This window comes from Eptatretus burgeri, chromosome 5, assembly GCF_056783735.1.
Source record: "Eptatretus burgeri isolate ZD-2024b chromosome 5, Ebu_testis_v1, whole genome shotgun sequence".
NCBI classification, from domain to species: Eukaryota; Metazoa; Chordata; class Myxini; order Myxiniformes; family Myxinidae; genus Eptatretus; species Eptatretus burgeri.
In genome coordinates, this window is record NC_140965.1 from 115810670 (window position 1) to 115825704 (window position 15035).

General features: G+C 42.0%; 1 protein-coding gene across 2 annotated transcripts; it reads right to left on the reverse strand.

Annotated features, from left to right (window-relative positions):
* Positions 1-499: 499 nt before the first annotated feature.
* GDF10 (growth differentiation factor 10) lies at positions 500-11382 on the reverse strand. Of its 2 annotated transcripts, none has more exons than XM_085883460.1 (3): positions 10753-11376; positions 8715-9625; positions 500-2266 (listed from the first exon to the last, which is right to left on the reverse strand). In XM_085883460.1, the coding sequence occupies exons 1-3, from the start codon at positions 11024-11026 to the stop codon at positions 2075-2077; spliced, it is 1377 nt and encodes a 458-aa protein (XP_085739586.1). In that variant the 5' UTR covers positions 11027-11376; the 3' UTR covers positions 500-2074. The 2 variants fall into 2 exon arrangements, with proteins under 2 accessions (XP_085739586.1, XP_085739587.1); XM_085883461.1 differs by lacking the exon at positions 500-2266 and adding an exon at positions 2287-2544 and having other exon boundaries at positions 10753-11382.
* Positions 11383-15035: the final 3653 nt, after the last annotated feature.

Genomic DNA, 15035 nt, shown 5'->3' on the forward strand with positions numbered 1-15035 from the left:
ATTTGCTATATTAAGAAAAAGTATTTTTTGCACCTTGAGAATTTTTCACTATATGCTGATGTTTACAGTGGAATAACTATTCGGAAAAGGGAAATGTTTTTGATGAAACGTATTACGTACGTCAAGACACAAGTAAATGCATCATTAGTAGAGTAAGCACGTCCTGTTAGTCAAAAACACACATGCTCCTCACTTATAGTTGTATTAATAATTTATTCCATGGCTTATATCATGAAAATACCTAAAATTACAATAATTTATATCAATCGGTATATTTGTGAGGAATAAAAACAAACAGTCACTGCGTTTGCATTCAGGAATAAGTTAAACCTCCATTTTGCTGATTTTCAGGTGTTAACCCACTGATTATGGAAATCACTGGAAAGTATAAATAACTCACATACAACGTGTAACTCACAACATTATTCCAAGGGATAAACTGTCCACAAGTTATCATAACCAATTTTGTTTTGGACAAGGGCTCAAATGACTATTTAATGTTGTGTTTGACGGGTGGGGGAGTGGGGCATGAGGTGGGGTGGGGATGTTTAAAATGTTCTACGGACGAGATACAATCGTTTGAGACATACCAATGTTTTAGTTATTTTTTTATTTATTTTATTTTTACAATAAGTATCTAAAACTAGTAATGTCACCTGCCCCTTACTTATTACCCCACACACGTAAAGGGAAAAGCAGGGTTTAGCAATTGGTTGACTTCTGTATATCTGTCTGTCTACAAATGACAGGTTATGATCGACAAACAACTTGATATAAACTAAATGTTGCATTTTGAACATGAATGAGAACTTGAATCGGAAAATGAACCCGGAGTTTTGCGGTACTTTGGCTCTGAATTCGTCCCGATCGCGCACGGAGGAGTGAAATAATATTTTTATTCGGTCTGCTTGCCTGGCAGTCAAACAAAATTGGAAATAATTCCAAACAGGAAACTTACTGGTTTTTTTGCAACGTCATAAAGGACACAAACGACAGGCACAAACAACTCATGAAACTTGTTAAATAAGGTGGTGTAAAAGATGCTGCATCAATGGAAGTAAAGTTCAAGAATTTAATTTTTTTTTAATTTGACCTTTATAATCTTTATTTTATTTAAAATGAATTATGTACTTAAACACTGGAGAACACAAATCGCCTTCTTACCGCTTCCAAAAAAAACTTCCAGTTTTGCAGTATTTGGACATGTTAAATGAGGTGGCGGATCAGACACTGCATAAACGGCGGTAAACTTCCAGAATGTTTTTTTTATGCAACCTATAAAATCGTTATTTTATTTCAATTGAATTATATACTTTAAAACTGTGTGGGGTTAGGTGTTCTATGAACTCTCTAGTTAAATATGTATTGAAAAAATTGTTCTGAGTATCTCGTTCGTATGTTTTGGTGGGAGGTGGGAGGGGATGGGTGAGGATGGGTGAGGTGAGGAAAGGGAGGGGGAGGGGGAGGGTGGGGGGTGGTGAATTGTGTCAAAAAGTTTTTTCATCAAAAGTTTTTCCCTCTTGACCATGAAGTGAGGAGACTCAGTACAGATGTTACTCCTTTTATACATAGGTACTTCATTCCACATTGTTCCTACAGTGTGGAGATGTCCCACTGCCAGCGGAGTCTTTTTTCGACTCAAACTTTTTTCAAGGGGAAAAAAAAACCTTCTGGACCCTTCTCATACAAGTGTTATAATATCCTTATGGGCTTTGTTCATCAACAATTGCATGCAGACTGCAGGATAACAACGATATAATCAAATCAAGTCGTTGTGGCTCGTTAATAATCACTGGTATAGTTTGTATAACCCAAATATCTGCGGCTAAAGCAGTTCTGGTAGTAACCACAAACTTAGTTTTCTTTACATCACAATGCCGACCATTTTTAAGAGATGCATTGGAATGTTACATCCTCAACACACAAGCACAGTTTGGACAATCAGTTAAACGCATTGATTTGCCATATTTGTCCGCAAGTCCAGCAGCCAAATTATCGAAACGATAATCTTTGTCCCGAGTACTGAAGTCAGTTCACCGCAAGCGGTTGAAAGAAATCCCACTTTTAACCAAGATTATCGGCAGGCGCAGCTCTCAACAACTATATTGGGGTAGAGTTTGAGAACCACATTGTGGTTTTCATCAAGGAAGAGAAGGCTGATGGCAGACATGACCTCGGGTACGCAGCATGGCTCCGGGACATGACGCATGATTCCAATGGCACGAACAATGCTCTGCAGGGTGGCGTGGTTAGATGGACGCACCTCCTGTAAGGGAGAACAACGAAACAGATAATTCATACGAATATACTTTCATGAAATTATACAACAGCGAATCACCTTTGGCAAGGGCACCAATTCAAATTGCGTGCATTATTATGGATTATTCCATTATCTACTGGTGTCCCGAAAACTTATCTGAAAGTAAACTGATGATGTAGATGCTCAGGTCTTTGTCCTGAATGTGATACATATATAATGTCCACGAGCCTAAGATCATTGTGACTTTTTTGTGCACATGGTTGAGGCTCGTGGAAGAGCTCGAGCTGAATGGAAGGCAACGAAATGGAAAGGGGGGAAACACCAACAGCATAGTCGAAGTGAGAGTGCGATCAAGGGGAGGGGGATAAGGACACATGGGGGTGTGCAAGCTGCACACAAGCTGAATGAAACACAGCAAGAAGAGGAAAGGGAAGGTGTGGATGAAACAGAAAAGGAACACACCAAACGACAACTAACAAATGAAATGAAGTGAAGGAGGGGGGGGATCACATTAACCTGGAAAAAGGGAGTGCTCCCGAATGGGGTAATTTGTGGTAGAAAAGATCATTAGTATCAATTGGGGATGGCCTGAGGTAGTAATGAACAGATGTCTTGAAGCCCTCGAGGGAAAAATGGAACTCAAAAGAGTGGGAAGGTTGGTTCCGCACTTGGGATAGAAGAGGAACAATTGAGTGGAGGTGAGCAGTGAGCCTGGATTTTAGGAGTGTAACAAGAAGAGGGTTACTGGCAGACTGTATGCACCCTGCAAAAAAACCAGGCAGGGGTAGAGCCAAGAAAGGTAGAGGGTGCAAGATCAAAAAGGAGGCGATAAACCACAAAGAGGCCACCCACCTGTCTGTGATACGAAAGTAACAGGCTTAGAAACTGACCTTCATTGCAGGTGATTCCAATGACTTTGTGAACCTTGCTTTCCATGGCATCAGGAAGGGCAAGGTGTGAGGCAGGGGTGCCAACCCAAAGGGTAGAGCAGTCTTACATTTTGGGGTTTTGACGCATGTGGACATCTGACCGACAGTTGTTCCTTCCAGTTCATCTACGCTAAGTTCCCTGGACCAGTATGTTGTGTTTTACTGCTTTATTACCTCTGCAACCTAAGGTGGATGGAGATTATATTTTCACCCTGTTTGCATGTCTGTCTGTATGTGTGTGTGTGTGTGTGTTTTTGAGCGGGATATCTCATAAAGTTATGCACTTATACAGCCGGAACTTGGTGGACAGGTTTGGCATGTGACAACGACGAATTGATTAGATTTTGGTGAAGATTCGGATCCAATCTGGATATTAGAATTCTTCGTGATAACTTCACCATTGAGAGCCAAAAACGATAATACAGGACAGCACAACATCTCAAAAAGTTATGGATGAATTTGGATGGAACTTGGTGGACAGTTTGGATGTGTGAAAATGATGAATTGCATCGATCTTGGTGAAGATCCAGATCTGGATCCGGATACGAGAATTATTTAATTTCTTCAGTGATTCTTCACCCTTGAGAGATAGGGCCAAACACGATATCTCAAACAGTTACGGACGGATTCGGACGAAACTTGGTGGATGTGTTGGGTAGGTGACAATAACAAGCTGATTAAATTTTGGTACAGGTACGGATGCAGATCTGGCCTATCAGTGGGATACAAAAGGTGAACTATTCAGCCTGGCAGAAGCATGCGCTCTTTGAGTGCCATTTTAGTTTTAATTCCTGTTTTGCTGGTTGTGTTTATTATCAAATTTTCTGTCCCAAACTGTATCTTGTGCTGTTGAATCGTCGATTTGGTGTCCCTGGTAAATTATAGCCTATTAGTGATAGCCAAGTTGTGCTTCTGCCTCCGTTTTTTTAGCTCACCTGTACTTTAATCAGGTGAGCTTATGCAATCGAGCAGAATACATAGGTGAGTGAGTGAGTCAGTCGGTAAACACTTTTGTTTTGTTGACATTGTCGAGGCTCGTACAAGAGCTAACACACAGACTGTATAACAAAGGAAGCACGAGACAAGAGGGGTTGGACAGGAAAGCACAAAATGGAAGGGAACAGAGACATTAGGAGATTTGTGGAAGGGAGACAGATGTGGCAGGGAACACGGGGTATACAAGATGGACACTACAGGGACTTTCAAGAAGGAAAACAGGGAATTTGAGGGATGTGGGTTAGGGGTGGATTAATGGGGGTAGAAAAGATCATGGATTTGGATGGGGGAAGATATGAGATTGTGATGAACAGCTGTTTTGAAGACCTCGAGGGAAGAATGGGATTGAAGAGAGTGAGGGAGTTTGTTCCAGAGGTGGGAAAAAAAAGAGGATTGAAAGAGTGAAGGTGAGCAGTGATTCTTGGTTTTGGCAATATCACCAGAAGGGGGTTACTGGCATACCTTGAGTGCCCTGCAGAAATACACAGAGTGGGGGTGGGAGGCCGAAGAGAAGATGGTGGAAGACAGAAAGACCACCGACCTTCGTGTGGTCAGCCAGTGAGAGACCGAAAGACTCAGCTTCATCTCAAGAGATACCAATGATCCTAAAAGCCTTGGTTTCCACAGTGCGAAGCCAAGAAAGGTGTGAGGCAGGAGCGCCAACCCAGAGGGGAAAGCATTCCTCCATCAGGCTACGGATGAAAGCTTTGTACGTTGTTAGGAGCTCTGGTGTGCCAAGGAAGGACTTTGTGCAATGGAGGATACCCAGACGGCGACTGGCTTTCGAGGCCAGCTTGGAAATATTACTTTCCTCGGAAAGATCATGGCAGATCCTGAGGCCCGAAAGCTTGAAAGAAAGGACTTCTTCAAGAGGATTGTTGAGAAAGTAGATGGGGTTTTTTTTCCAGATGGTCCTTTCGTCAAGGCAGAGTGAGAGTGAGAGATTTGTCAGGATTGAAAGACATATTCCATGTGTTTGACTTCATTATCGCTTGGACCAAACAAAATATTTGGATGAAACTTGGCCTGGAGCTTCACATCTGATGCACAAAAAAGATATATTGACCACATAAAAATCTGCGATCATTGAAAGGGTCTATGGGGGTGCTTTTGATCCTCCCCAAAATAGGTATTTGCTCTCTTGTCCGAAATCACACACACATTTTTGATGAAACTTGACCACAACCTTCATCTTCCATGATGTACCATAGTGTATCGACTGCAACAAAATCTGTGCTCATTAAAGGGGTCTACAAGGGTGGGGTGAATTAGTGGGGGGTTTGAGCCCCCCCCCCAATAGGTATTTGCTCTCTTCTCTGAAACTACAGATACAATTTCAATGAAACTTGACCACAATCTTCATCACCTGTGATGTACCAAAATTTGTTCACGGCATTAAAAAAAATTCAGGGTCAAAAGGCATCTGTGGGGGGTTTGAGTGACTGTTGCTCCTGATCCAGGTGAGCTTCAGGACGCGCGGTCCTATTTTTAAATTATCCTACATACTTTGTTTTTGCTCCTTTTATCCCTGATACTTCTGATCCCTCAGCTCAATCCCTCTCTCCTGCTTGCTCCAAAAAAGAAAAAAGAAAAATACAAACAACATACCACGAAAAACCACCAACATCACTCCGAAACAAACAAAAAAAATAATGAGGAAATCAAATTCATCTCCCGGTGCTCAGTTACACCTCAAGTCCCTATACTATCCCTTCTTCTTTTCAATATCCCCAAACTGAATCTTCACCGAAAAAAAAAACATTTCTTCCTTGAAAAGCTCTTCGTAACCACCGAGTGCCCTTCTTGTTGATAAAGTTTCAAACTAATCACAAGATGAGTATGAACTTAAATAAAGTCACTGACTCAGCATCCTGCTTCATACAAAGCCCATTCTTGGGACACCAGAAGTCCTATTCACCTACAAGGTCTTCATCCACCGCTTGATGGAGTACTTCTCTCCCATATGGAATGCTTCCCTTTCTCATTGTCTTATACCGCCTCCCTTCTGGTCTTGCACCCTCTGCCCTCTCCGTGCTTTAACCCCCTACCCCCCCCATCTTCCTGCAGAGCCTGCGTGGTACACCTGCAACCTCCTTCTGGTGAAAGGTAAAAATACAGAATCACTGCTCACCTCCACTCATTTGTTACCTCCACCACCGAAGGTGAAGGAGGTCATGGTTTTACCCATTTTTGTCTGTTTGTTCGTTACTTGGCAAAAATTATTTTTGCCAAGTATGTTGGTCTGTAGCGTTTGTCTGTCTGTTTGTCTATCCGTTTGTCTATCCGTTTGTCTGTCTGTTTGTCACACGATTTTTGGCCACAGTTTACAAGCAATCGTTCTGAATTTTTTTTTTACATGTGTCAGGACAGCAACACTTAATTTTGGTGAATATCCGAATCCGGATCTAAGAATTTTTTGAGTGATTCTTCACCATTGAAAGATTGGGCTAAAAACGAAATATAGCACAATATCTCAAAAAGTTTTGGACGAATTCAGACGAAACTTGGTGCACAGGTTGGGAGCGCCATGGGGAAGAATTGCTTTATTTTGGTGAAGATCGAATCCGGATCTGGATACGAGAATTATTTCCTTTTTAAAGTGATTCTTCACCATTCAGAGATAGGGCCAAAAACGATGTAGTACTCTATAGCATGATATTTAAAAAAAAAATGTATTGGGCCCGATATGTTCTCGTGGATCAGGTATTGCGTGGTGGAGGTGTGCGCTCTCCCAAGTGCCCTTCTTGTTCCAAATATTTTTCACACTTGTGGAACCAACTTTCATATTCTTTTCAATCTCATTCTTCCCTCTCGGTCTTCAAGACAGCTGTTAACCACCATCTCAAATCACTCTTCATCCAACGCTATGATTTTTTCTTCTTCTTTTTTTTTTTTACACACATTAAACCACCCTCACCCCCGTTTTAACACCTGTTAAACCACCCTTACCTGCTACCCTTGTTTGTCCGTTTTCAACTATTTTGTCCCTCAGCCATGCTTTTGGCATTCCCCCTTCTCTTTCTGCTGTTCCTTTTGTTCTGTGGTGTCCTAATCTGTTCTATGTTCCTACTCTTCCATGAGCCTTGACTTTGTCAAGCAAAAAACTAAACTGAATTTTTTTTCAAAGCCAGATCCTGCTGTGCAGAGACTGTTCTCTGAGAATAGCCAGAGAGATGTTGACCACCACAAGCACATGATAAGATGAACCAATTGGAGCAAAAGAGGAACAGAAGATATTTGTCGGAAAATTCGTCATTAATAAGTCCAGAAGTAAGGACGTGCCAGTGGGAGAAAACCAGGTCGGAAAGTTCACTGATTGGGTGAGGTACACAGAATCACAGAAGTCCATTGCTGCAATTTAATGGCTGGTTGAAGAGGTACCAACATCAAGGCAATTGGCATGGTGACAGTTGAAACTAGAACGGCACTCAGTTGAGTGCATGCCTCCGCCAGGCTGAACAGTTTATGTTTTGTATCCCACTGATAGGACAGGTGTGCATCTGGACCTTGGCCAAAATCGAATCACCTTGTTCTTGCCACCGACCCAACTCATCCACAAGCTTTGTCATTATCTGTCCAACATTTTGAAATATCATCCTATATATCGTTTTTGGCACCATCTCTCACTGATGAAGAACACTGAGAAATTAACTTCGGTGGCAGAGGTAATGAGGATGAAGTTCTGAGCTGATTCAAAGAATGCGGATGTAAATGGGTGATTTATAACTTTAATTGATGGAGAAATTAGAGTTATTTCCATGAGCTTGAGTTACTTCCAAGAAATTGTCAACATCTGTACGATGTATTTGTGACGTCCATTTTGAAACTGTCCTTGGTCCTGAAATGATCTATTACCTTTGAACGACCCCTGGTGGAATTCTGAAAGAAATCACGTTCTTGAAAAATAACACGTGTGTCGAAATGAGAACGCAATGAGGACTTTGATACGGTTAGGAACATAGTAATTTATCGTACAAGGAGCCGTCTGTGTTTTACATCATGCGCAGGTGGATTCGTGTTTGGCCCAGAGTTACGGGATGTCACAGGTGGAGAAGGAGTGCGGTCATCCAAAATTGCGTAAAAAACACATGCGCCATGTTGTATATGGACCTGGTGTTGGTTTAGTGGTTAAGGTGGCTGGCTTGGGACCTTAGAGTCCAAAGTTGAAGCCCATGTCTACCATTGAAGTAACACCAGGTGCGGTTGATTCAGCCTGTCATCCTTCCGAGGTGGGTAAAATGAGTGGCAGTGCAATGGAGTAATAACCATTCGTGGAAACCTGCATTGGAGTGGCGACCTGTCCAGTACTGTACTCCTTGCCAATGAAACTACTTCGGCAGCCCTACGCGTGTTTATGGCACGAAAAGAATGGTATTATTAATTATTATCATGATGTGATGTGTGGACTGCCTATTATTATGAATATCATGATACGTGTACACTTCAGGCCAATGAGTGTATTAATGGAGGGCAATGCTGGAATGAAATAGCACAGAGAATATTTTGTTTTATTGCAAAGTGGGACTCACCTTAGACATGGGAAATTGGCAAACTCCAGCGCAGTAATAAGCATCGAAGGCGTCTGGTGAAATGATCCACTCATTCCACCCAATGTCGGCAAAATCAACGCGGAGAGGTCGTCGAGCGCAAGTCCTCGGCTCGTTCTGCTGCTCGAGGCGCGCCTGGCGGAGGGTCTCCGAGTCGAACTTGAGCATCCGCGACTTGGCACGCCTCGCTTTCTTTCCTCGGGACTTTCGCCGGGTTCCACGACGCTTGCCCTTGTCTATAGTTTTCTCCTGCCTGGCAGTCATGTCTTTCTCTGCCCATTCCTTGAAGGTGTCTCCCTCTGGTAGCTTATTATCAAGCCACGAGGCATGCCTGCGCACGCGTGCGTGCTCACCTTGCGATGCGTTACCTGCGGACGAGCCCTCACTGAACACTGGGAACCGGCCATATCGCTGCAACGTGGTCACAACGCTGTTTGGCTCCAGAATCTCAGAGTCGTTGGCATAGACGAGCAAGTAAGGAGGCTCCTCAAAGTCTCCTTGCAGAAAGGACACGTCGGCGTTCCGCACCTGCAAAGCTCGAGAGCGCGCTCTCACGTGCAGCACCGGATCATCTCTCCGCTGTGCAGCACGCACAAGGGATGTGACATCACGGGCCTGCCAGCCCTTAAAATTCGTCTGTAAAGTTTTGAAACGTCGCTCAGGCCGAGTTTCCTTACTTTCGGGTGCTCCCCAAAAGACGATCTCCAACGCGGGCAGGAGCGGGTGCCATGGTTGCGTGGTGCATGCATTCCCCACGGTGTTCGATTTGCAGAATGAAGACCTTGGGCGTGAAGACCGATGGGGTGAGAAGTGGAATGAGGCAGCGAGGATCTTCTCCGAGTTGGGAATGTTGGTGAGGTTGAACGTGTACACAGGACCGCCCTGTTGTGAAGCTGGCGAGAAAGGAGACACGTTTCACATTCGGCTCATGTGATCGCATGCATCATCATGCACGATGCGATTGCTTCTTGCGTTTTTTAGAATCACAACATTTGAAATGAACATTCTGATACAGCAGGACAAAATCAACAGCAGGTGGCGATAGTTCGATGGAGCACGCACAGCATCGCTGCTTCACCTGAACAGCAACCGCGCAGCAATTGAGCGTTGCTTTCATCACACACGGCGTCGTGAAAACGCAGCCGTGGAACAAAATAAATAATAAAATATACTCCAAACGGTTCCAGACCTCAACCGCAGACCCCAAAGCGATTGCAGACTTTAAAACAACCCAATTATGCTATTGGTCGCATGAATTTATAAACAAAAGTTGCTTTTGTGAAGCTTAACCCCGTGAGAGCAAAAGTATGCATTTATACGAGTTTGTGTACGAGACAGGCGTCCGGTGTACGTGCACTCAAGACGTGCGGTTTCGTACTAAATATTGTTTTCCTGCTCGAACATAGACAACCCTTGTGCGCTTTCACCGGGACTATCGAAGGGATGTTTGCGGGTGCAGCGCGGCGCACATGGAGAACATTACTCTAGAATTCAAACAAAAAACTTCAACAATTGCATTATCTTTTCAAGTCTCAACGAAGCAGTTAATGGTATGGAATTAAACTTTTTAGGTGTTGTCGAGAGGTCTTGTCACTGTTTGTCTGTCTCTCTCTCTCTCTCAGCCGATAATTTGGTAAATTAATACTTGTAATCCAATGAAAAGGTTGAACTCAGTAAGGGTGCGGACGACAATCGCCAACACGAAATGAAGGACAACGTACATAATTGGCAGGCAAGACCTCGGATCGGGGTCCAAACTGACAGTCGATGTAAAAGTTGGTGTGAAACACCAGGGGACTATTTAGAATCTGGTCGGGAATCGAACTTAGGGTAAAGTGAGCTAAAAGGCAAATGCACTAAACATTTCTGAGCTACGATCCCACAAGCAAGTCGAAGCAAATAGCCTCGATCAATATTTAAAATTCAAATTACCAGGACAGATAGCATGGTGTTTGATGTTACTTTAAAACAACAATCTCGACCGTGCATCGTGGGACCCGTCCGTGGTGGAAGAACGCACCTATGGCAGGCTTGAAGCTCCGAATGGTGTTGCGCTCCAGCAGGCGATTTCCTTGCCTCATGTACTCCTGGTAGAGCTTGCGCATGTGAGTGGAGAGAGCATCTTGCCGGTTCGCCGACAGCTTCTGTCCAAGCACCGGCGGCAACACCGGCCACGACTCATCTTTCCCGAGTTTGGCCGCAAGTCCCCCGGGGAAAGCTAAGGATCGCCGAGCGCTGCCAACCGCCCCGAAGAGCAACCAGAGAGCGACAGCGGGTGCGACGAGCAGGGACATCTTTGGAGAAAGGTAACCAACCCCACGAAGGTCGTTGCTCAAAAAGCCCGTTTTCTTTTGAGAAGAACGGGGGGAAGAAAAAAAAAGGGAAGGGGGGGGAACTCCTTTCTTTGTCAAGATTCCTTCAAAAATAATCCATGCCCTTAAATCTCCACGCAAGGAAGGAATTCATAAATGAAAAATCAGATATAATAGATCTCGTGACAGACGCGGTCTTTTTATTCACTGGATCTCTTCTTTCGGGAGTGTGCCGCGTTTGTACCGAGTAAAGGTCGGTAGGCTGAGGGGAAGCGCCGTTTACGTAAGGGTGGCCAAGGTTGAGGCTGGTGGGGGTCGTCGTCGTCGGGAGAGCAAAACACAAGCGTGCGAGGGTTGTGGTGGAGGCGGCGGGGGTGAGCATTGGTGGGGAGGGGGGAAGAAGGAAGGAGAGGGAGGATTGCTTTGGTCTATGCAGGTCAGCCATTAAATGTGGATCGTTTAATATACATAGTCTCCCGGTAGGTACCGGGGTTACCATAATGTTCATAAAATGAAAAGGTTCATTTGTGTTGCCCTTGCGCTCGAGGGTTTGCTCTTAACTTTAAAGTTGTTTTCTTGTGAAATCCACTTCCCAGTTATGTTATAGAAGTGAACAGTTATATATATATATATATATATATATATATATATATATATATATATATATATATATAGGATATATATATATATATATATATATATATATATATATATATATATATATATAGGATATATATATATATATATATAGGATATATATATATATATATATATATATATATATATATATATATATATATATATATATATATATATATATATATATATATATATATATATATATATATATATATATATATATATATATATATATATATATATATATATATATATATATATATATATATATATATATATATATATATATATATATATATATATATATATATATATATATATATATATATATATATATGTATATATATATATATGTATATATATATATATATATATATATATATATATATATATATATATATATATATATATATATATATATATATATATTGTTACGGTTGTGGAAATTCACAGATCACCATTCAGGTTCCCCAGAGGTCAGTTATGTCGAAAAGTGTGTGTCCAGGTTAGATTTCCTCACCGATGTATAACGGGATTTATTCGTGGACTGGGCTGTGCATCTTTGAGTTAGCCGTTATTCTTTTTCTATCTGTCCATTACATACAAACATACATACAGACAGACGGAAAAAGTGAAAATAAGGGTACTCTTGCGACCACCCAACAAGCCGGTCGGCGACATGGGTGGTTGCTACATAATTGCATACGAGTCATACAGTTTTTGACGGATCGGGCTGAAATTCTTTGACAAAGAGGATGATTGTCGTGTGCATAAAAGCCTGGAAGCTGATTTTTGATTTTCGAAAAAATACATTTTTTAGGATTTTTCAAATATTTCAAAGTCCCGTTGCTCGGCAACGGTGGTGTCCATAGCAACGGTGCTCAAAAGCATAGAACTCGATCGTGGTATGAACCTACCTGTCACGTTTCATCAAAATCGGTTGACTCCTCTGGCCTCCAGAGCTGTGCATTACACACAGACATACAAACATACAGACAGACAGACAGACGTAAAAAGTTAAAATAAGGGTACTCCAGCGACCACCCAACAAGCCAGGAGGCGACATGGGTGGTTGCTACATAATTGCATACGAGTCATACAGTTTTTGACAGATCGGGCTGAAATTTTTTGACAAAGAGGATGATTGTCGTGCGCATAAAAGTCTGGAAGCCGATTTTTGAAAAAATGATTTTTTTAGGATTTTTCAAATATTTCAAAGTCCCGTTGCTGAGCAACGGTGGTGCCCATAGCAACGGTGCTCAAAAGCATAGAACAAGATCCTGGTATGGACCTGCCTTTCAAGTTTCATCGAAATCGGTTGACCCCTCTGGCCTCCAGAGCTGTCCATTACATACAAACATACAAACAAGCCGGTCGGCGACATGGGTGGCAACTACATAATTGCATACTAGTCATTCAGTTTTTGACGGATTGGGCTGAATTTTTTTTGACAAAGAGGTTGATTATAGTGCGCATAAAAGCCTGGAAGCCGATTTTCGAAAAAAAAAATTTCGGATTTTTCAAAAATTTCAAAGTCCCGTTGCTAGGCAACGGTGGTGTCCATAGCAACGGTGCTCAAAAGCATACAACTAAATCCTGGTATGAACCTACCTGTCAAGTTTCATCAAAATCGGTTGACTCCTCTGGCCTCCAGAGCTGTCCATTACATACAAACATACATACATACAGACGGAAAAAGTGAAAATAAGGGTACTCGAGTGACTACCCAATATATATATATATATATATATATATATATATATATATATATATATATATATATATATATATATATATATATATATATATATATATATATATATATATATATATATATAATTATATATCTTGTATGTGATATCGCATCATACGAGAGTGACATATTTAACTGTACAGTCTGTACTCCATTCTATTTTGATACATGTACCCTATCTCTTCATTTTGATGAACGACCATATGATACATCACTCCATATGTATTTGTCTTGCTGCCTCATGAACGTCTTTGCACCGACTTAAAACGTTCTTTTTACATCAAAACGAATAGACTCACCATAGGGATGTTACATTACTCTCCAGAAGTTCAGTTCACACCATGCACATATCAGCACATACATTTTTTTTAATGTTTTCCCAAACTACTGGACATCCCAGACAATAGAGCTATTGAGAAACAGCCCTCACATTGCTATATTGCTGTATAAGCGCTCACATTGTTGTAAGTTGTATGAAATGTTCTTCCTTGGCACAAAGGTGTTCCACCCAAACAAGAAGAAATGAAAAAGGAAAGGTAAACTGCAGGGCTTGCTTTCCAATCGGGTGTGCGAGTAAGCCAAACAAAACCGCATGGCCGCAATGCCAAGAGCGCCGCACCTCGCACACAACAGCCTGTGTTTGCCAAAATTTGCCGAGGTGAATTTAAGGTGAGGAAGATTAAATCGGTGGTTCCCAAGCCGCAGCATTGGTGAGCTGGAGGTAACATGGAATGTTTGTGTGTGTGTGCGTGCATGCGTGCGTGCGTGCGTCTGACCATTAAAGAATAGAAAACTGCGAGGCCAATCTGGGGAGACGATTTGAAATTTTCTCCAGTACATGTGGAATAGTGTAAGTGGTTTAACCACTGATCCCTGCCTAAGGGAGGGGGAATTGACACGACATATCGCTCCCAGTGGGAGCGGGTATGACCACTTACAATGAAGGCAGACAACCGACTGCTTGACAACATGAGACTGAGAATAAACCGACCTCAAACAAGAAAATGAGGCCGTTTGGCCCAACATTGCCATGGTGCACTCCCAGTTTAATTTTTGCTGGAGCTTTCAACATTAAATTTCTTGATGTTTTACGAAAGTCTAAATAACCCGACAGAGATAACCCAGGAGTGCAACACTGCAATAGTGGGCCAAATCGACTCATTTACTCGTGTATTCATTTCCATTCTGCAGATGGATTACAAAAAATTAAATGCAATTGGTTTGATTCCCGACAAATAATTCACGTTTGAAAACGACCCGAAGTACCGCAGCATTTGCTCAGCTCCACCCCTCTCTCTGCTGATCATCCAGAGCAACATTATATCTTGTTTTAACATCAATATGATGAATAATTTCAATTCATTATGATGGTGTTGACCTAAAGTGTGTTACAATAATGTGGTACAGCAAATTTTGGGGGGAAATAGCCCAGTGGGAATGAATTTTATAAGAATCAGACAAAATGCTTCACACGGAAAAAACTCTCCTATATCTCATTATATTGTTGCAGAAATGATCCTTAAGGGTTAAATAATCTTGAGCATAGTGCCAGGTATTACCTCGGCCCCCGAGGGTGAAGCAGGTTATGTTTTCTCCCCT

What these genes read in the sequence shown, in the direction of transcription:
- GDF10 (XM_085883460.1), bottom strand. Translation starts at nt 11,026, where the DNA reads ATGTCCCTGCTCGTCGCACCCGCTGTCGCTCTCTGGTTGCTCTTCGGG. An exon ending in GAGCTTCAAGCCTGCCATAG is followed by an intron (nt 9,626 to 10,752) that starts GTGCGTTCTTCC and finishes CTTTCTCGCCAG; the next exon opens with CTTCACAACAGGGCGGTCCT. An exon ending in GCCAATTTCCCATGTCTAAG is followed by an intron (nt 2,267 to 8,714) that starts GTGAGTCCCACT and finishes TCTCCCTTACAG; the next exon opens with GAGGTGCGTCCATCTAACCA.